The 22,498-nt window shown below is 41.6% G+C and overlaps 1 protein-coding gene across 1 annotated transcript in view; it reads left to right on the top strand.

Annotated features, from left to right (window-relative positions):
* LMBRD1 (LMBR1 domain containing 1) overlaps window positions 1–20,803 on the top strand; it is a 393,083-nt gene extending 372,280 nt beyond the window's left edge. Inside the window, exons 15-16 of the mRNA XM_073626738.1 lie at window positions 14,954–15,045; window positions 18,663–20,803. Coding sequence (XP_073482839.1) covers window positions 14,954–15,045; window positions 18,663–18,776 — 206 coding nt within the window. The 3' untranslated portion in view covers window positions 18,777–20,803. The remainder of the gene's footprint in view (window positions 1–14,953; window positions 15,046–18,662) is intronic.
* The last annotated feature ends 1,695 nt before the right edge of the window (window positions 20,804–22,498 follow it).

The following is a 22,498-nucleotide window of genomic DNA, read 5'->3' as shown; positions in this document are numbered from 1 at the left end:
TGAGGAAAGCCCTTCCGGTTCTTTTTTACGGTGCCACATGCTGGCATCTTCTTCCGGTGAAGGTTATGGAACATGGACAGAGATGTGTAGAAGTTGTCTACGTATAAATTGTAGCCTTTCTCCAGTAGGGGGTATATGAGGTCCCAAACAATTTTCCCACTTGATCCCAAGTAGTCTGGGCAATTAGGGGGTTGCAGCTGGGTGTCCTTCACTTCGTACACTTTGAAGGCATATATGTACCCTGTGACTCGGTCACATAATTTGTATACCTTCACCCCATAGCGGGCCCTTTTACTGGGAATAAATTGTTTGATTTTAAGCCTGCCACTAAATTTAACAAGGGACTCATCCACACATATGTTTTGGTCCGGGGTAAACAGCTGGAGGAATACTTCCAAAAAATAATTTAGAAGTAGCCGAATTTTGAAAAGCCAGTCATAGTTTGGGTCATTTCGGGGAGGGCACTGGGTATTGTCATTGAAATGAAGGAACCTCATTATCATGAGGTATCTGTTTCTGGGCATTACCTTGGAGAATATTGGTATGTGGTGGATGGGGTGGGTTGACCAATAGGCTATCAAAGTGTTTTTTTTTTGGTGAGTCTCATATTAAATATGAGGCCTAAAAAAACCTTCAACTCCTCCACCGTTAGGTCTCTCCACTCGTAGGGACGGGCATAGTAGGACGTTGGATTATTTAAAACAAATTGCTGTGCATAAAGGTTGCACTGGGCCACAATATTTGATAGCATGTCCTCGGTAAAAATTAAATAAAAAAAATGTATTGGGGACAAATTCTCTGTGTCCACCTGGACTCCTGGCTGGGCAGTGAAAGGGGGAATGTTGGCTTCTCCTAAATTAGGAAGAAGCCACAAGGGGTTCTGCAGGGCATAGGGAAGGCTGGCATGGGTCCTTGGTCTTTCTTGCCAAGGTACTGCGGTGCTGGTGGATGGCACTGCCATGCTAGTGGATGCCACTGCCTCCTCACCAGAACGCCTTTGTCTGGCGAGCCGAATATCTTCCTCTGAGTCACTCAGTGTTCCACTACTGAGGACTGGCTCATAATTTATGTCTGACTCAGAATCGGAGTCTGAAAGGGAATCCAAAAAAAGAGAGCTCCCCGTTGCTCTTGTCGGCCTGAGAAAGTATTTGGTACGCCTCCTCGGCGGAAAAGCATCTTTTTAACTCACAAAAACTCAGATTGCTGACAGATTCTCTCTCTCCTCACACGCTGTCTGTGTGAGGAGAGAGAGCCGGCAATGAGAGATGATCTCATATGTTTACATTTGAGATCATCGCTCATTGGCCATGGCAATCGCGCTGTAAATGGCCACTGTGATTGGCCATTTACAGGGATCTGTGATTGGCTGTATCCAAGGGACACGGCCAACACAGAATTTCCCCGATGCGCGCTCGTGAGCGCGCACGGGTAGCAAGGAAAGGGGAGGCCGTCATATGACGGCCTCCCGGGAATTGAGATCCGCGCTGTAGCCGTCATTCGGCTATGGCTGGATGTCAAGTGGTTAAATAAAACTGACTAAATCAGAATTTTAAGAAAAGACCTGTAGTTTGGACTGCCTTTTTCCCAGGGAAGGTGCTACCCACTTGAGCTAACCCCCCACACTCCACAAAGAGCAATTACTGACCTTTCCCTGGCAGAAAGCACCTGCACACAGATAGGAACCCCCTTGTCCCACTAACGGTCACATTGCTTGAGCCTGCAGATTGTCCAGTTGGGAACAGAGCACTGCTTTGAGGAAGGGCAGGGGGAATATTGAGTTTTCCCCTACCTAGAAATTAAATTCAAGAATTTTTAGTGTGGCTTCAGTTGAAGTCAGGGTGCAGGGTGGTGGGGTGATTAAGTTAACAAGTTTATTTCATTCACTTCAGTGTAATTAATGTAGATCTATAGCTCTACAAAGGCCCCTTACCCTGGGAGAGCTTTTAGGCAGGCATGCACAATAGTATGCAAGGAGATAAGCAAAACAAAGTAATATAATTATTTTGTTTTGCCTTCTGAGATCCAGTGAACATTAACTGAAATGATCTAAAATAGCCACACGAAATCACATTTAAAGTGGATGTAAACCCTCGCATATACCCAGTGAAGTGAACAGCCTCAGATGATACACAGAGATGAAACAAATCTCCTTGCATAGGTTTTAAATGTATATCTGCTTTCTTCATCTTTATATATGCTTTAGAAAGTGCTAATCATGTTAGAGATTTTCCCTTCCTGTTCAGTACTGGGTGTGGATTCTTGGCATATAGCCAAGACAGCTGATTGGGAGAAAGGCACAGCCCCCCCCCCCCTTCACATAGGCAGAGCCTTGCAGAGCTGTGCTGTGACCAGGCAAGCTCTCTGCTAATCTATTTATAGCAACCTCCCACAACACAAATTTCAGGCTGGTTTTATCTTGGTTGACAGAACTTGTCAGAAGGTATCCTTCTGATAACAGAGCTATGAAACAACATAATCACACAGGACTTAGTGCTTTGCAGAGAGATAAGAAAACACTACAGATATGTGCTTAGGTCAAATTTCATGAAACGGGTTTACAGCCACTTTAAGTGATAAAGGAGCTTAAGCCATTTGTAGTTTTGCCATTATGAATGCAGGTGTAATTCTATGGACTGGTTTCTAGCTATGTAACCAGCGTGCTTATATAGTGCATTTATTTAGTATTCCTTGAAGCTCTCTTTCTACTCAAGCCAAGTAGAAGGAATAATTATGGGTCACCTTTTGACATGATAAGATTGATGTTGAACTTTGGGGCATTTGAGGGTGGTAACTGTGGAATTTATGTCTGATAAATGAATGATTACATATAGGGCCAAAAGTCTATAACCCTACTCCTATAATTTGTTAATATGTAATTCTTCAATATTCATTAAAAAATATTAGTTTTAATGAAATAATTGGCTGTATATAATATGTTGTATCTAAGAGCACCTGAAAAGTCCCATTCTCCTGTTCTCTGTTGTTTGCTAGTACATATTAGGAATGTGAATCAATCGATTAATCTGCAGGTCATTATTTCTGATTTCTAGCCAAGTTAAAAAAAAAAAAAATGTTCTAAACCAGGAATTAAACAGCCATTCCACGATTCAAAGATTTATAATAAACTTTCAGATTCTGATCTGTTTCCACTGGGAAAAACTACAATCATCTTTTTTTTTTTTTTTTTTTTTTTTTTTCATGGACTGGGTACAAGAGTATAAGATCAGTTCAAAGCTTGTCAGGCAGTGTAGCTAACCAGCCATATGTCTGTTTCACTCAGTGAGGACTTTTCTACCTGGTACAAACACAGAAGTCTCCTGTATTGTGCGTCTAGAGTCTTTTGTTAAAACTTTAAATAAACATTCCAGTTCCATTGCTATTCAGCTGGAAAGGAATTGCTGTAAAAGGGAAGTATTTGATCATTTAATCACAACACATTTGATCAGTTTCAGTTCCAGTGATTCTATTTTCATTCCTAAAAAAGCTTAAATGTGTGTTTTAGTTACTTAGTAGTACTATAAAATGTGTTACATTTCAATAGTTCAAAATAAAGCTGTTCGGCCTGTTATTACCAGGTATTTGAAAATATATTGTAGTGCAAGGTCGGTGGCGAAAAGAGCACTTCTTCAGTACTTCTATTGCTCCTCTGGTAGTTGGCGTAAACAATAAGACCACATGCTTTTGTTAGAGAAAAGTATTTTCTGAAGGACGATTTAACAAGTTTGTACGTTTTTAAGGTCAGACATATGAAATTTTCAGGTAATTTGTTCAATCATGTTGCTATAGTGAACCATCTGTATTTTTCAGATCTGTCAGTAATTCAGGTGAGCAGCTGTAGGGTTGCAGATGGTGACAAGCCTGCTATCCCCCTTGGATCTGTTTTCATTTATATTTTGCAAACAAACATGGACTTAACTCTTGTTAAACTCTTGTTAAACTGCAATTATTCAGTGTAATGCATGCTTCTGTAGGTGCACATTAAAAGAAGGGCAGTCTATGAAGAAAAAACCTTCGTTTACCATTTTAGTTTCATACAGATTCATATTTGTGTTGTAATTCTGCACACTCTGTTTTGTCATTTTATTGTGGCCAAGTGCTTTTGAACCGGTATTTACATATTTATGACCCCTTTTTCTTAGCTACAAAACCACATAGACCAGCTTAGCATGTCAAATATGGCTTTTTATGCATAATAACAAGTGGTATTGTATTTTATCTAAGTTTGTATCTAAAGTAGATGTTCTCTAAAATGTTTGAGATTTTTCCCCATACAGTATATGTACCTGTCTTTTTATTTATTTTTGTAGAATGGTGTTTCGGTGAATCTATCTGCTTTTTTAAACTAAATTGAAATGTATAACTTTAGAGCAGTCGCACCAAACCCCGGCCCTTCCACCCCCAAAATTGTCTGTCTACCTCCTCCAACAGTAGTCGTAACTCCCACCTTCTCATCCCAATTCCCTTGATTCCACCCCCCCTTTTATGTGCCCTCTGGAATGCCCGCTCAGTCTTCAACAAACTAGCTTCTGTCAATGACCTTTTGCTTTTCAAATCCCTTTATCTATTTGCTATTACTGAAACCTGGCTCCAGGAATTCAACACTGCCTCTCCAGCTGCCCTGCCCCACAGTGGCCTCCTCTGGACTCACTCCACCAGACCCAGTGGATGAAAAGGAGGTGGTGTGGGACTTCTCCTCTCCCCACAATGTACCTTCCAGGTTCTTTCCACACCTCCCTCTTTTTTCCACCTGCTCTTTTGAAGTGCACTGCATTCGTCTTTTCTCTCCAGCTTGTCTGAGGGTCGCAGTGATTTATCAGCCTCCTGGACCAGTGTCACGCTTTCTGGATGACTTCTCTGCATGGCTACCCTACTTTCTCTCCTCTGAAGTACCTGCCATCATCCTAGGTGACTTTAACGTTCCAATCAATGTTAATACTGCAACCACTTCTTAACTACTCAACCTAACCTCCTTTTAACCTAACACAATGGACACATACCACCACTCAATCCAATGGCAATACTCGACCTCGTATTCTCCCGTCGCTGCACTCCCTGCAACCTCTCTAACACCCCCTTTCCTCTCTCTGATCACAAGCTTAACCGTTTCACACTCTCCTTGTCTCCTACCTCCCATGCTGCCAACCCACAAACCACTACCCGCAGAAACCTTCGTAAACTCCACCTTTCCCTTCTTCATTCTGCTACTGATGGCCTTTACACACCCCTTTCCTGCCCAGACCTAACCACTCCATCTACAACAACATGCTGTCATCCTCCCTAGACGTACTTGCTCCTCCTTTCTACACGCAGAACCAGGCCCCATCTGCCACAACCCTGGCAAACAGACGACACCAGAAGTCTCAAGAGACATAGCTGTGCTCTTGAGCGAGCATGGTGTAAATCTAAATCCCTGCAAGACTTGACCCTCTACAAATCTGCCCTTCTCAAATACAACTCCTGCTTCCACACTGCTAAACAAACCTACTACAACACTCTCATCAAAACCCTCTCATCCAAACCTATTCAGCTCTTTTCTACCCTAAATTCCTTACTTCACCCCCCACCCACCAACTTGCTTATCGCTCAACAGATAGCCAACCATTTCAAAAGCAAAATCAACACAATTCGCATGGAGATATCCAGCATTCAACTTCCTCCCCTACCCAACACAGCAGGTCCAACACCACACTCAATACACTCCTCCTTCTGCCCAGTTACCACTGATGAAGTTGATAACCGATGAAGTTGATAAACTCCTCTCCATGGCTCACCTCACCACCTGTCCCCTGGACCCTGTCCCCTTACAATTACTGCGACTACCTTTCCACTCTATCCTAAACTCCCTAACCCACATCTTCAACCTCTCCCTCTCCTCTGGCACCTTTCCTTCCCCGCTCAAACATGCACTGGTTACCCTCATAAAAAAAAAAAAAACCCTCACTAGACCCCACCTGTTTGAATAACTGGAGACCCATCTCCCTGCTCCCATTTGCCTCCAAGCTCATCGAACGCCTTGTCCGTGACCGAATGAGTCGCTACCTAATGGACAACAACCTTCTCTACTCCCTATAGCCCGGCTTCCTTCCACAACATTCCACTGAAACTGCTCTACTAAAACTCACCAATGACCTACTAACTGCTAAAACCAAAGGCCATTACTCCATACTCATACTCTTAGACCTCTCTGCTGCCTTCGACACAGTTGACAACCTGCTCCTCCTCAGCAAACTACACTCCCTTGGCCTCTGTGATTCTGCTTTATCCTGGTTCTCCTACCTATCTCAACGCACTTTCAGTGTCACTTCCAACTCCATCTCCTCCACTCCTCTTCCTCTCTCTGTTGGGGTCTCCCAAGGCTCCATCCTTGGGCCCCTCCTATTCTCGCTCTATACCTCTTCCCTGAGCCAGTTGATAACCTCCCATGGCTTTCAATACCACCTCTACGCCGATGACACCCAGCTCTATCTCTCCACACCTCAGCTCACCCCCTCGATCTTCTCATGAATTTTAAACTCACTGAATGACATATCGTATGGATGTCACACCACTTTCTCAAACTCAATCTTTCTAAAACTAAGCTTGTTATATTTCCTCCTTCCCAGTACCCCCCATGACTTTACCATTAAGATCAACAAGGCAACCATTGGTTCCTTCACACATGCCAGGGTGCTGGGTGTAATACTTGACTCTGACCTCTCTTTCAGCCCCCACATCCAGTCACTGGCTAAATCCTGCCGCCTTAACCTCCACAACATCTCCAGAATTTGACCCTTCCTGACTAATGACACCACAAAGCAACTTATCCACTCCATGATTATTTCCAGCTTTGACTACTGTAACTCTCTCCTTAATGGCCTACCCTTACGCAGGCTACCCCCCCCACCCCTTCAATCTATTATGAATGCTGCTGTTAGACTAATACACCTCACTAACCGATCCGTGACTGCTGCCCCTTTCTGCCAATCCCTTCACTGGCTTCCCCCACCCCACCGTATAAAATTTGAAAATGCTAACCACAACATACAAGGCCATCCACAACATCACCCCCAGCTACATCATCAACCTCATCTGCAGATATCACCCTAATCGTGCCCTCCGCTCCTCCCAGGACCTCCTACTCTTTAGCTCCCTTGTTACCTCCTCTCATGCTCCCCTTCAGGACTTCTCCAGAGCCTTTCCCATCCTCTGGAACTCCCTGCCCTGGTATATCCAATCAGCCCCTAACCTGTCCATCTTTAGGAGATCCCTGAAAACTCACTTATTCAGAGAAGCCTATCCCACACCCACCTATCAACTGCTTTGAGGAGTTTTAGCTGCTGATCATTTTGATCAACAGATGGGCCCTAAGGTCCCTCTGTAGTTTGGTTAGGGCAAGCTGGTTAGCGGGAGTAGAGTTGAGTTTATTGCTGGCTTCCAGAGTTTGGAGATCCTGCAGAATGTTAGGTGTAAATAATAAGCCTTTTTGGCCCTCACACCTAATTAGATGAGAAGACCTTGGGTAAATGCCTTATGCGCATTCCAAAGAGGAAATTTATCAGTGACGAGGGTGCATTGCATTGGAAAAAATCCTGGAGATGCTTTGAAAGCATACAAGTATTGGAGGGATCTTGTATAAGTTTTGTATTGCAGCACCACACCCTGGAGCTTGCGCAAGCATCCTTTTCTGTTACTTCAATTGTTATGGGAGCATGATTGGACCATGTTATATCGGCTATATCAGCTGAGGATACCCTCTGAAAGACCCATTTGTCAACCAGGAATATGTCTATACAAGAATATGTATTGTGCCTAGCTAAGAAATAAGTATAGTTTCTTTCACGATCATGTAGGCAGCACCAGACATTGTACAGTTCCTCCTGGTGCAGCAGGGTCTGAAGTGAGGGAAGACTGTGTTGTATAGGGGAAGTGGTATCAATGCAGGGGTTCGCCGAGACATTAAAATCCCCACACAAAATGAGGTTATCGTATTTTACCCTAGTTTTTTTTTTAGACATTAATTTACACGTAAAGTGCCAATTGTTCTGAATTCGGGGCATATTCACCTACTAGTATAAGGGCAGTTGGTAATATTACAGAGAAATAAAAACCTCCCATCAGGGTCAATTACAGAGTCTTGTAGGTTGAAGACCACTGACTATAAACAAGGCCAAGGATAAATCCAAGGAAAAAAACAAGCTTAACTTGCTGACCAGCCCGCAGACAACCAAGTAAACCTGTCTAACAGTATGCATTAAAAGCAGGGGTTTAGTCTGCACATATTTGCACATTTTTTCCTTGGATTTATCCTTGGCCTTGTTTATTACTGTTGTTAGCCTTCAAATGCTTTATACCATGATAGCCAGCTATATATGGGGGCAAGTGGTGTACCCTTTTTGTATCACTGAAGACCACCGACCTCTTTATGGCTTTTTCTTCAAAGCAGTGCGTGCTAAAAAACTGAGGAAAATCTTTATGGGAACATTTGGGGGTAGCATTTAAATGGAAGTGCGTCTCCTGGACACACACAATATCTGCTTGGGTGATATTAGCAGGGTGGTTCAACCCTTTAACATTAATAGACATCATTTTGAAACCCATGACAGGTATATAAGTGAGGAAATGACAGAACACCCGTGGCAACGCAGAGCGAGTAATGGGTCCGGAGATTGGCCTCGGAAAGATGGTAGTCCTTATGTCACAATTGCCAACTGGGTCCATGTTGGTTTGTCCCGGGTGTGGTTGTGAACAGAGGTGAGGATCAAAAGGAGTAGCCCTGAGCATCTTCGGCTCAAGGTAAACAGAGTGAGGGAAAAGGAAGTTTAACTGCAAAAAAATTGTGTAAAGAAACCTGGTAGGGTAAGTAAAAGTTTTCCAAAAGGACTAAGAGCAGTACTTACTGCTATGACAAACCAGGGGTAAGAGCAAGATGGTAGAGTGCTCATAGACCATGATAGCAGAGAAAAGAGGAATTTCTGGACGTTATTCATGACCCCCGTGAAGGATGGTGTTGCAGCAGCATCATCTTTTGTGGAGCTTTCTGCCAGTCTATCGGGATTTGACGAGGATTGCTCTGACCAGGGCGAGAAGGCAGAGGATCTGGGATGGTTTCCCAGCTGCGGAGAAGTTCCAGAGCTTCGTCCAGCATTGAGATGGTTTTTTGTCACTCCATTATGCATGATAGTGAGTTTTGCGGGATATTTCCAACGGTGCAGGATCTTCTGATTCTTCAGGGCCTTAGTGATGGTGAGAAGATTTCCACGGAGTTGAAGAGTATGCTTGGAGAATTAATGGGGAAGATGATCTGCTCTGGCTCTCTAGGAATTTCGGATGGCAGATAGCTGGGCTTCAGGACCCTGTGGATTGGATCAGTGGTCAAATCTGCTGAAATAAGTGTAGGTATAACGGCTAGGAATAGGTCTCGTGCAAATTGCGGAATTTGGGTTTGTTGGATCGCTTCCGGGACCCCCTGAATTTTCAATTTGGTGCTATAAGACCTGTCTTCCTAATCTGCCACTTTTGATTTCAGCCAAGCAATTTCATCCTCATGTGCAGAGTGGGCGTCAATCAGCCTATTAAAGGATTCTGCACAGTCGAAAATTTTATCCTCTATGTGGTCCATCCTATCTCCAAGGACTTTTATATCAGCTTCACCTTAGCTTGCATGTCGTAAGGTAGAATCTCATGTCAAGTTGTAGAGACTCCCTGAGGAAAGTTAGCATACTTTTTAGTACAGTCTCTGAAGCTGGGTGGTGAATGCAGCAAAGGGGTCTGTGCGTGGCTGTGAGGCCTGTGAGTCAGCGGCCTGTGCTCTCACCTCCATGCCCAGATCCTTCCCAGGAGTCCCTTCTCTGCCTGGACTGGGCTTCCTGTGGATGGTTTGGAGGCTCCTAGGGGAGGGGAATCGACCTGTGCACTTAATGGATGTGCCCTTGGTGGAGATTTAGGGCCTGCAGGGGGCCCCGAGGAGGCTCCATTCTGCTTTGAGCTGGCGTCATTTTACCTTGGACCGGCACCATTTTGCTGTGGACCGTCAGGGAGCTTAGAGAAGAAACCGTCTAGCTTAGCCAGCCGCTGTGCATTGCTGGAGGGTGTCCGAGGTGTAGGAAGCTGGAATCGCCGCTCTTGTACGTGTAGGGGCCCGTAGATCATTGTTTATCACCGGTGGCCGAGCGGAGCTACAGTTCTATGCAGCAGTGCAGTCGTCATGCCCCCTCCCTATAGGTTAACTTTGCATTTGCTAACCTTTGTAACAGTTCTTACTTATCTCAGACCAAACTTTTTCAAGTGACCATTAGATTTGGCCTAAATAAAGTTTGCTTTTAAGCTTGGGAGACCTTGAAGCGCATTCCAGTGTTTTTTTTTTTTTTTTTTTTTGTTATATTGTGCTTAAAAATACAATGGTAAAACTACCACTTTCAAATTAAAACATGCTAGAGCTACCACTTTGTAATGTAGATCATAAATCAAAGCCATAGAAATATACAAGATAGGACCTAGTTTGCAAGCCATACTGTGTATAAAAGGCACCAACTTTTCTAAAGCTGCCAGACCAATTTTATGATTTAGCATTGCTTCGTCTAAGACAGGGGTGTCCAATCTTTTTTACCTTCCTCAACCACATTGGAAAAAGAGAAATTGTCTTGGGCCACACATAAAACACACTAACATTGAGAATTGCTGATGAGCAGAAAAAGTCAGGCAGATAACAAGTTAGGATCACCGATTATAGGTAATGTAATAAAACCAAATGTTTTTTGCAGTATTTTTTATTTTAAAAGTAAAAGATGGCAACATAAAACTAGTGTGATATTTGACACAGTTTTTGATTTAACAAACACATCAATATCTGGTTCGATGGATGTAGAAGCAATTCTCAATGTGTTGGTAATACGTTTTGGCCATGGGAGTGTTGCCAGCCTCCTTAGACATAACAGGAAGAGGACTCCACTGTTAAGCTAGAGTGTAATTTGCTAAAATACTTATTGACCAGCCACAATGCTTCTGGGAGAATGTTTTTTTTACAGATGAGACAAAACTGTAGCTTTTCGACAAGCCACAAGCTCTGTTCACAGGCCTAACATGAAGCCTTTAAAGAAGAGAACACTATGCCTACTGTAAAATGTTTTGGGGCTGCTTTGCAGCATCTGGCGTGGGTGCCTGGATTATGTGCAGGGCACAATAGATTCTCAAGCTTATCAAGGAATTCTGGAGTGAAACATTTTGCCCAGTGTCAGAAAGATCTGTCTCACTCATGGGCCCGGTCATGGGTTCTCCAACAGAAAAAATTCTGGAGTGAAACATATTTCCCAGTGCAGGTTAGGATTAAGTTGGGGCTTGGTAAACATGTGTTTACCCACCCCCTCCCCCCCATAGTACAGTGGGCGCAGGCAACAATCACTACAGATCGCTCCTATATGTCCCACTGACAGCTGATATATAGTGAACTGCGAGTGTTACTATGTATCAGACTGTCATTTTTTTGAATGAATGAAGAATCTCTATACAGATTACTTATTCATTCAAGTAAAGTGCTACAGAGAAAGGGACTATCTTCAGTCCCTTTATCTGTCTCAAAAAAAGGTATGGGGGTCTGTTTAGATCCCTAATATCTCATCAAGGCCCCCCCAAAATATAAATATATATATGTATATACACACACAACCGTTAAAAAAAATGTAAAAAGTAAAAAAAAAAAAAAAAAGGGTAAGACCCAGTGACCTTTTTTGGATGGCACCCCCCCCCCCCCCCAGGTCTGACCACACTGATCCTCTCCACAGTGATGTCCCCCCCCCCCCGCACTCACCCCTTCATGGCCTCCCCAGCTTCTCCTCCTGGTCAACCCGATCTGTCTCCTGTCCTGATTGGCTGGGAGGAGAAGCCAGAAGACAATAGTGAATATTTGGGTGGGTTCAACCTTTTTCAAGCTAATTACAGCTTCAGGTTCTAATCATGTGGCTTGAAAAAAAAACTCACTGTAGCGGGATGTCGCCACTAATGGACTGGCCACTCCTGGTAAGACCCCTTTCACATGGAGCAGACTCTGTCAAGCAGATCTGCCTGCTGATCCCCACTGAGCAGGCGGATGACAGGTCCGCGTCCGCTCCGCTGATGCAGAGTGGAAACAGACACAGCAGCTGTTCTCTATGGGGCTGTCAGATGGAAACGGACCACCTGTCCATTTGCATCCAGTACCATCCAATCCGATCTGCTAGAAATGGCAATGGGATCCCCATCAACTGTTTTTAGCGGATCGGATGCAGACGGGTGAAAATGGACACGTCCATTTACATCAGCTTCTCCATAGAGAACAATGGGTGCTTGTGTGAAAGGGGCCTAAGGCCTTGTTCACACAGGGCATACACAGTGTACCTTTACAGGGATGCACAGGTGTTCCGTGCATCTCTGTGCAAGCAGTCCCAATGATGTCATTTGGGATGTAGCACCTGCATGAACAGAGCCGTTGCACCCAATTTTACATCCATGTAGGTCCGGATTCATGTCTCTGAGCTCACACTGTCTGCTTTTGGGGTTGTACACCCACGCAGATGTCAGATTGGAAGCAGCAGCTATGCCTGTGCAGCCTTTGCATCCAAATTGACAAAATAGGACTGCCTGTACTGGGATGCAGGGAACACCTGTGCATCCCTGTGCGGGTAACCATGGCCCTCCATAGGTGTACGCTTTAGTATGCCACAGTAATCCCCAGTGAACGATGCTTTAGCAGGATTTTTGTAAGTTAATTTGTGTTTATGTGCACTATTAATGATTTTAGTGTATTTTTTGTGAAAATAGCTATATGATGAACATTTGCACGATTATTGCGGGGCCCAAAAAATCTGTAGCCATTTTTTTTATTCTACAGGTCATGTGCTTTCAGAAAATGTCTAGTAAGTGAAAAATGGTATCCTCCGGATTTTTTAAGTAAATTGTTTTTATTTACAGTTTTGTGTACCTTCAGTTTTCATCATTTCACAAAAAGGTGCAATTTAAAATGTACAAATATTTGTTATTTATTAACTCAATACAGTTTTAAGTTTTTATATTTACTATGTATGAATCCTCTATTAATGATTTTAGTGTATTTTTAGCGAAAATATTGTTTTGATAAACATTTGCGTAAATATCGTGGTGCCTTAAAAATCAGTAGCACCTTCTTTTTATTCTACTGGCCATGTGTTTTCAGAAAATGTATGGTTTGGGGGGGATTTTACAAATTATGACAGCTGTAAGTGAAAAAGGAAAACCTCCAGATTTTTAAAGAAAACATAAAACATTTGCACAAATATTGTGGGGCCCGAAAAGTAAAAGTAGCGCCTTTTTGTTCTCCTGGTCCTATGCTTTCAGAAAATATATGGTTTGGGGGCGGAGGGGTCTTTAACAACTCTGAAAACTGTGAGGAAACAATGAAAAAACCTTCAGATTTTTAGAGAAATGTGGTTATTTACATTTTTACGTACTTTCAGTTTTCACCATTCTGCAAAAAGGTGTAATTTAAAAATTACAAATATCTGTTCTTTATTAACTTAATACAGGTTAAGCTTTTATATTTAGTAAGAATTTAGCAGGAATTGTGTGAAATGTGCTGTTTATACCTGCTAAAATGATTTTAGAGAATTTTTAGCAAAATATATTGTTTTGTTAAACATTTGTGCAAAAATCGTGGGGCCTTAAAAATCGGTAGCACCTTCTTTTTGATCTACCAGTGCTATGCTTTCAGAAAATATATGGTTTGGGGAGTCTTTAACAAACTCTGAAAGCTGCAAGGGAAAAATAAAAAAAGTAATGGAAAAAATGGTTTGGCACCTGAGTGTAAAAATGGAGCACAGGGCCTGGCATCAAAAGGGTTAAAGCATCACTTATGAAAAAGATTAGGTACTGTAGTTTTTTGCCATTTCACATCTGTGCCAATTTTGAGTCTTGAAATGTTTAGCATCGATTTACTAATGCAGCCTAATCGTTTCTATTTTAACAAAAATGGGTATTAAATTGTGTTTTGTAATCACTAAAATCCATTCATAAAAAATTCAATCCCAATGTGCTCACCATCAAAACTATAGGCACCAGCTTAACAGAAAGGTAGCAAATAATTTCAAGAGGTCAGCTAACAGTAAACTGGGAACAACATGAATAGTAAAGGGAATACATGGACCTAGGGACTTCACAGAGGGGCATCAGAGGTAAGCTTAAATGCACCCCTAATATTATAATTGATGTAATTACTGCACAATCAAGGCTAAAAAATGATGTCCTCCGATTAAAGAATATGTGCTGCAGCACTTAATAATATGTGCGTATGCACTAAGTTTTATCTTCGTTAACCTGCAGTGCCCCTCAAATATCTGTTAAGGCTGCCAGTGAAGTCTAAATAATGCAGCTTCCTGTGATGATATGGCAACAATGCTGCACTGCTCCTGAATTGTTGTTAATATGTAGTTCACTTATACTACAGTGGGATGAAGAAATACTGCAGAGGGGTGTGACCATCATTGTCACAGCTGATTTACAGTCCTGTAGTGCGTCAATCATCACCTGGCCATACCTGGTCCTGTCCACTGCTTTCTTGTTTGACAGCACTGCTTCTGCTACTGATACCGTCTTACTATGAACTGCAATATCTGGGAGGGGGAGCATGTGAGACACAAATGAAACAACATTTGACTTAGTCAAGGATGGTAAAGGAGTTTTTGTTTGAGGCTTTTGCATCATATAGTGAATAGATTTTGAAGTGGCTTATTATGTTTGTGGTTCTTCTTACAGTGTATATATATATATATATATATATATATATATATATATATATATATATATATATATATATATACTTTTCAGTCTCTATTCAAACATTCTTCAAGTGTGTTTATATTGTAATCTGTACAAACAAGAATAACATGTATGCGGGTATACAGTAGAATCCTCTTGATGGGTTCACAAATGCTTAAATTACTGACACTTTTTTTAATATTTCTTTTTACAGATCAATGTACAATAACTCGAACGTACCTGTTTCTGCACAAGTTTTGGTTCTTCAGTACTGTCTATTACTTTGGAAACTGGATATTCATTGGGGTAAATATGATCTTAAGCATTTATAAAATCTGATGTGTTCTCTCTGTATTTTCAGTATACATTAAATGTAGTGGCAGTTTAACAAGAGCCATCATAAAGACACTGGCACACTAGAAAACAAATTTGTGTAATTTTAGCATTGATGCATGGTTGGTCCAGAAAGTATTTGCTCAATAACATTACATTACATGTAGCACGTTTAATGTGGTCAAAGTTATGGCATATTATGTCAGCCCATTAATTACATATAGTTACATAGTTGGGTTGAAAAAAGTCCATCTAGTTCAACCATAAAAATAAATAAATGAAAAATATCATACAATCCCAAATACTCAATCCTATAGCCACAGTTGATCCAGAGGAAGGGGAAAACCCCCAGCAAAGCATGATTCAATTTGCTACAGCTTGGGAAAAAAATCCTTCCTAATCCCCCGAGAGGCAATCAGATTTTCCCTGGATCTACTGTACCTATAAATGTCAGTACCCAATTATATTATGTACATTTAGGAAATAATCCAGGCTTTTCTTAAAGCAATCTCCTGAGTTGGCCAGAACCACCTCTGAAGGGAGTCTATTCCACATTTTCACAGCTCTTACTGTGAAGAAACCCTTCCATATTTGGAGATGAAATCTCTTTTCCATTAGGCATAAGGAGTGCCCCCTTGTTCTCTGTGTTGATCGAAAAGTGAATAACTCAACACCAAGTTCACTATATGGACCACTTATATATTTGTACATGTTGATCATATCCCCCCCTTAATCTCCTCTTCTCAAGCGACAATAAATTGGCCCTTCTCTGCACTTTCTCCAGTTCCCCGATATCCTTTTTTGTAAACTAGTGCCCAAAACTGAACTGCATATTCCAGATGAACCAGGGTACATGTTTGCTAAAGCATGTATAGTGGAAAAAGCATAAACTAGTCTAATGGTTAAAGAGCAAGTACACCTATATATAAAGCCCAGTCCCCCCTCCCTAGCCTTCTAGTCTACTGTAAGCTGAATCATCATTATGCAAATGGTTATGTGCCTTCTCCAGTGTTCGTGGTCTACATTCCAGCTGATAAAAATGAATTGCTGGGCTTCTGTGCCTGTGCCCCAATGTCTTCCTGCGCTGTTCCTAGGTGCTTCCTGAAGGATGCAATCCCAGATACACAAACTGCTCTGAAGGCTTATCTTTACAGGACACAGCAGATAGCAGAGAGATTGCTGCATTATCATCAAGCACAGTAGGCTCCCATCTCTACACCTTTGCAGTGTGACAGATGCAGGTGCTACCGTGACCGAGGCACAGTGTGTGAGTAGTAAAAAGGCAGCAGGGATCTCTAGCGTTAAGGAACCCATTCCTTAATGGCCTGCTGTGGCCCAGCTGGGAACTTTTCCCCAGCAAATACACTTCATGTAGCCTGACAGCCTCCTGCAGGCCTCTGCTTCTACCTCGGCTGTGAGTTCATTTCAGGGTCCTTCGGACCCTCCTTGATTTTGACTCTTTTGCTGGTGCCCAAATTTCAAAAGCTTCTTCATGTATATTGCCTCATTTCTGAGATTTTTGGGTCTTAAGTTTGCTTCCTTCGAAGTATTTTTGTATGCACAACACCATTCCAGACCTTGTCAGAGGGAGATTCTGACAAAATGGAACTGACTTTTGGGTTTGCTGGATCAGCTTATCCGTCTATCTCGCACAACATACATGCAGCAATAACCTGATGGCTTTGGAGGGGGGCACCAGGAGCTCGGCTGTGGCCCCAGAGATATCTTTCATCCTCAATTGGGTGAAATTTCATGTACCGGCCCTTTTGGCAGTTTTTATCCCGGAGGATGGACAACTGGCAAGCGGATCTCGATCACCAGATCAGGGGTAATGGTCCCTGCATACCGACGTTTCCCTCCAGATCTGTCAATGCTGGGGATGTCTGGACGTCAATCACTTTGCGTCAAGATTTAATCAGAAAATTCCCAAGTTTGCAACTAGGTCAAAGTACCCCTGGCCAGAAGCCTTGGATGCTCTGGTGACTTTGTTGCACATGTACTCCCTGATATATGCCTTTCTCTTTAAAACTCCTCCCCTGGTTGTTACCAGGAATCCAACGAGGGGGATTTAAGTTATCCTGATGTCTCCAGACTGGCCATGCAGGTTTTGGTTCGTGGATCTCGTTTGGTTGCTTGCAGATGCTCCGTGGCACCTTCCACTCTGTCCGGACCTTCTTTCTCAAGGTTCAATCTACCATCCTGCTTTTCAAAGATGGGTGTTAAAGGAGTAAGGTCTTTCCCAGGCTATTATTTCCATGCTTCAAAGTTCACTTCAAGGTTCATCTACAATTACACCTGGAAGGCCTACTTTGCCTACTGGGAGTCTCTGGATTTCATCCCCACATGTTCCATGTTGCTCCCGCGCTTGCCTTTATTCAATAGGCATGCCCTTAGCATTGTAAAGGGGCAAGTATCTACCTTGGCTGTTCTCATTCAACGACCTTTGGATTCAATTTTCCTCATTTGTACTTTAATTTGAGGACTTAACTTGGTATCCCCCCCCCCCAACACCTTTGCCCTCTGGAGGCTTCAATCTTGTGTGGTTTGCAGAAGCGTCCGTTTGAAAACATCTGGGCTATATCGCCTGTTCATCTTGGTCTCAGATGGTGGTGGTCTTTCTGGTGGCCATCACATGTAAAGTGTCTGAGCTAGCAGCCCTTTCTTGTGAACAGCAGTTTTTGGTTTTACTCTAGGATAAAGTGGTTCTTCACCCTCGTCTGTCCTTACTTAAGGTGGTGTCGGTCTTCTATTTGAACAAATTTTATTCTACCATCTCTCCGCCTCCATCCTTCTTATCCCACAGAGGTGAACCTTTATTGTCTGAATGTAGTTAGGGCCATTGAGGTTTACTTTTCAAATATGATCCTTATTTGCAAATCTGACTCTTTAATCATTGTTCCAGAATGCCAGTAGGAAAGCTCTAGCAGCTTCGCCTTCCACCATTTCACCATTTTCTGGTGGATTTGCAAAACTGTTTAATAATCCATACAAAAGGAAGGAATACAGCAATCATTATGATTAATAATAGCCAAGAAAAAATGCTTTCTTTTGCAATAACTATAATTGTACAAAAAGTGACGTTAAACTTTAAAAATAAATAACAATAATGAACTGGAATTTATAGTAGGCAACTTCAGATTTCTTCCAGATTTCCCCAGCAGCCTAGTAATCTGGATATGTGTGAAACAAGAACCCCTGTTTTATACAAACATATTCTAAAAATATGTAAAGGTATATAGCAGCGTGCAGAGGGGTAATTTAAGATTTGTTTTGATACATATATTGACTTAAGCTAGGAAGTTGGTGTTTTGACCCTCTTCTCCTACCTCCTATGCTTTGTTATTGGTTGGATAGCCTTTCTGTCATTCATAAGACGAGGGGTGCAGTTGTAGCTGAGTTTGATTATCACATAAGGGGTTAGGGACTACCAAGGTACGCTGGGAATTTTTTTTTACATGTATGTAGCCACATATACTGGCTTGCTGTAAACCCCACTCTTTACGCTTACAGTCTCTACAGATTTGCCTCAAGGATCACAGCTAAAGAGATGCATAAAAATTATGTTTTTTAAAATGTTTCTTTAATTACAGGTTTTCATTATTGGACTGATTGTATCCTGTTGCAAAGGGAAGAAATCAGTTATTGAAGGAGAAGTGGAGGATGATGACTCAGACCTAAGTGATGATGATCTCCCATATGCATAGATCTAAAATGTGCATTCATCTCTTAAAAAAGATTTAACAGTGAGGTTAAATAGCAAAAGATGTAATTTTCATTTATGGTTGTGTTCTGTTAATAAGATTAATTGTCATGTAAATATACTTTAAGTGATTTGAAAAAAAATGTATTCTAATTATTATATGTAACAATAAAAATGCTGAAGATCTATACTATAGTGCACTGAATTTTGAAACTGACAATTATAGGATTAGCACACTTCAGTTTAAAACAACGACCACCCCCTCACCCATATCTAAACTAATAAAGCAAATAAAAATAGTAATTTACCACTGCCCCAGGTGGCATACTTCTTAAACCCTGCTTGTAACATGCACTGATCTGAGGGTGGAGTGTGGTGATAGAAAATGGAAGCAGGTTTGTTTACCTCCATACATGAAAGGACCACACTCTGTGCATTCTCTGAGCATCTTCATAATCTGTAACATAAGAAAGGAGCAGTGTGAAGATTACACAGGGGCTTATTTACTAAAGCTAGAGAGTGCAAAATGTGGTGCAACCCTGCATAGAAACCAATCAGCTTTCGGGTTTTATTGCCAAAACTTAAGTGAACAAGCTGAGGTTAGAAGCTGATTGGTTACAATGCACAGCTGCACCAGATTCTCAGTGCACCAGTTTTATTAAATCTCCCCACAGTCTGATTAGTCAAGGCAGTGGCAAGCAGAATTTCTTTGCCTTATCCTTTAAACGATGTTATAAACAAAACTGTAACTGTACTGCAATGATAAAGTTAACTGTACATTAACTTTATCATTGTAACTCTTGCAGGCTTGCTCCAAAAGCTTTTTGTGATATTTTTACTTTAAAGGGAGATTTAGTATACTTTCACAGACTTTCTTGTACTTCAAACACCTTTTCAGATGTTTGGTTTTTCTTTTTCTTTTGTGATTCCTCTTGCTAGCTCTATATTGCTCCTTCGCTCATGTCAGCTAACTCACTAACAATCCATAGATATCAGCTGTGAAAACTCTGTGTAAAATAATCTGTATCTTCAAAAGAATTATGTCCATGAAGTCTGCCGAAATACAGTAAAATCACCCTTCCTTTCCCAATTAGCTAGAAGAGAAATATGAAAATGATTGCCTAACAGCACAGCCAATAAAAATAAAAACAATATGGCCAATTGGAAAAGGAGTGTCAATGTAATCGTATCTCAAGCTAGAGAGTTGACATTAGGAAGAGCTTACAAAAGGCACTATGCACAGGTATTGATAGATGGGATAACATATGGTACAGCTTAGGGTTACTTTATTTCTGCTGTTCTGAAAAGAAAAAAAAGTTTATTAGTTTGACAAAGCTACACAAAAATTGGTTATACAAAGATAATTGTGAGTCAGTTGATGGTTAACTGGCAGATTGAACTGTGTTTAGTCATATATTAGCTGGACTTAAATATATGTGCACCATTTACTCCAGCATAGTGGGTTAGGCAGGTTATTACTATTGGTTACCAGTATTAATATGTCTTCTATTCCTTTGTGGTTCAGAAAAGAGGCGTACATATTGCTAAGCTGGTCAGTAAACAGATATTGGCTTGTAAACGAATAGATCTGAAGATTGCCATATCAAGATGCCTATCTCTACAGAAAAAATTCTAATTGTTTTAAGATATTTGCATATCTTTATTAAGTCATCAAGTTTTCAAAGCTGTTGCTTTTACCCTTATTTGCTTTGACCATTGGTAATATCAAAACTCTGGAAACTTTTGAAACCTGCTTCTATGCTTTCTAAATGCTCATTCTCTGATAAACTCCAGCACTACCCAGGTATTACTAATATTGCATGGATTCTTTGCTATTGATCAAGTGGATGACCAGCTTACCTCATCTCCTATTGTGCCTCTAACTGCTTAGATTTGCAAGTTTGTAAACATTTCAACATTGATTTCTTCCAAATTAACCAGGATTGTATTTTCAATTTGTAATGTAAGTTGAAACTTTCAAAATTTCTGTAATATTAAATGCTAATAAAATGCTACGTTTTGAATAGAAAAGTTGTTTTCATTTAGCCTTTAACAAAAAAGACAATTCAGCCAACTCTTATCTTTTAGGTTATCGGTTCAAATAAGTATTTTGATTTCTTACTGCAGAGCTATTATACAGTTAACCTGGGAAACGTTGAGAAAAAAGGTCAGATATTATTATTTAGTTTGATGCTTAGGCTGTTGGCTAAAAAAAAAAACAAAGCAAAAAAAAAAAACAATGGCCACATCCGTGTTTCATTACATAGGAACAATGAAAAAATATTTTTTAGGAGAGCATTTTCCCCCTGAAACCTTGCTCCTGCGTGCCTTATCAATTAAGGGTCCGCTCTCCCCCTAAATGCAAAATGTGCTCCAAAACTTTTCAAATGAGAAAAGAAGCAATTACAAATGTACCTTTTAACAGATTAATACTTTTAGCTATTTTAATCCTGCTAATACTAATTATGACCATAATTTAAAACATTTGTGATAAAAATGTCTGCATCCTGAACCTCTCAGTGATTGCACCAGATTCACAGTTTTTTGGTTGGGAGACATGGCCCTCTGGCAAATCTCTGCCACAGGATCTGCTCCCCTGTAAGATTTTTTTGGTTCTCATGCCGATGTCTGACAGATCACATTGCATGTGTTCTCTTCCCTTCATTAAAGGACACTGTTGGATAATACTGCCACCTGCAGGCATAGAGTGGTAGGCTTTAGTACTGTAGATGGACAACGCATTTCTTGTAGTGTAAGTCTGGGTTCACCTATGTGCTTTCTCTATAAAACTGATTTGGGCCTTTTTTCAAGAGGGGGTACAGAAGCTGGCCTTGAGTACCATCAAGGGTGAAGTGTCAGCTTCAGTGGGATTTTCTTATCTTACATCACGGGACACAGAGCCATAGTAGTTACTATGTGGGTTATAGGCCACCTTCAGGTGATGGACACTGGAACACCCTAAGACAGGAAGTCCACTCCCTATATAACCCCTTCCACTACTGGGAGTTTTTCGCCAGTGTCTAAGGTGTTGGTCACGAGTAAAGATGTGCTGTGCTGAGCTCCAATGGAGCAATCTTTGCTGGGGCTAGCTATGCAGACGGATCCATTCAAAGTGTCTTGTACCCGGGCCTTGTGTCCGAAGAAACGAGCTTTCGCCTGTAACACTTTTCTTTTTAGAGAGCTGGATCCCAGGATCTAGTACTTATGGTATTAAAGCAATAAAGTTTTACTGGCGGGATGCTATTACAGGTCCAGGATTGTGGGTTCCCCGAGGGTCCCCGGTTCCTGAAGGTTTGTTAACAGAACCCACCGTGAAGATTGGCTCTGTTGGTTTTTACCACAGAAAACCCTGCAGCGGGAAAGGTAAGTGGAGTTTTCTAAGAAATTTTTGAATTTTCTTATGAAATGTCTCCTTTACTTAGTAAATGTTGTCATGCCTAAGTGTCACCACTGGGGGCTGTATGGAGCACGTACATTCTAATGCTTCCTCAAGAGATCAAACTGTGTCTGGAGCAGCAGGATTTTTTTCTCCAGCTAGCAGGCAGACCTCCGGTAAGTCTGAGGGGGGTTTCCTCTTCACCAGACACCCCCCACCCGGGCTGTACTCTCCCCCCTCTAAACAAAGTAAGAGTGTTAGGAGAGAGCAACAAAAAAAAACCCGATCAGCATGCCGCCCTACTCAGCAGCGGCTTCCAGGTCCCCTCCTTACCATTCCTCCCTCACAGA

This window comes from Aquarana catesbeiana, linkage group LG04 (assembly GCF_042186555.1).
Source record: "Aquarana catesbeiana isolate 2022-GZ linkage group LG04, ASM4218655v1, whole genome shotgun sequence".
NCBI lineage: Eukaryota > Metazoa > Chordata > Amphibia > Anura > Ranidae > Aquarana > Aquarana catesbeiana.
This window is presented reverse-complemented; position numbering and strand designations above follow the sequence as displayed.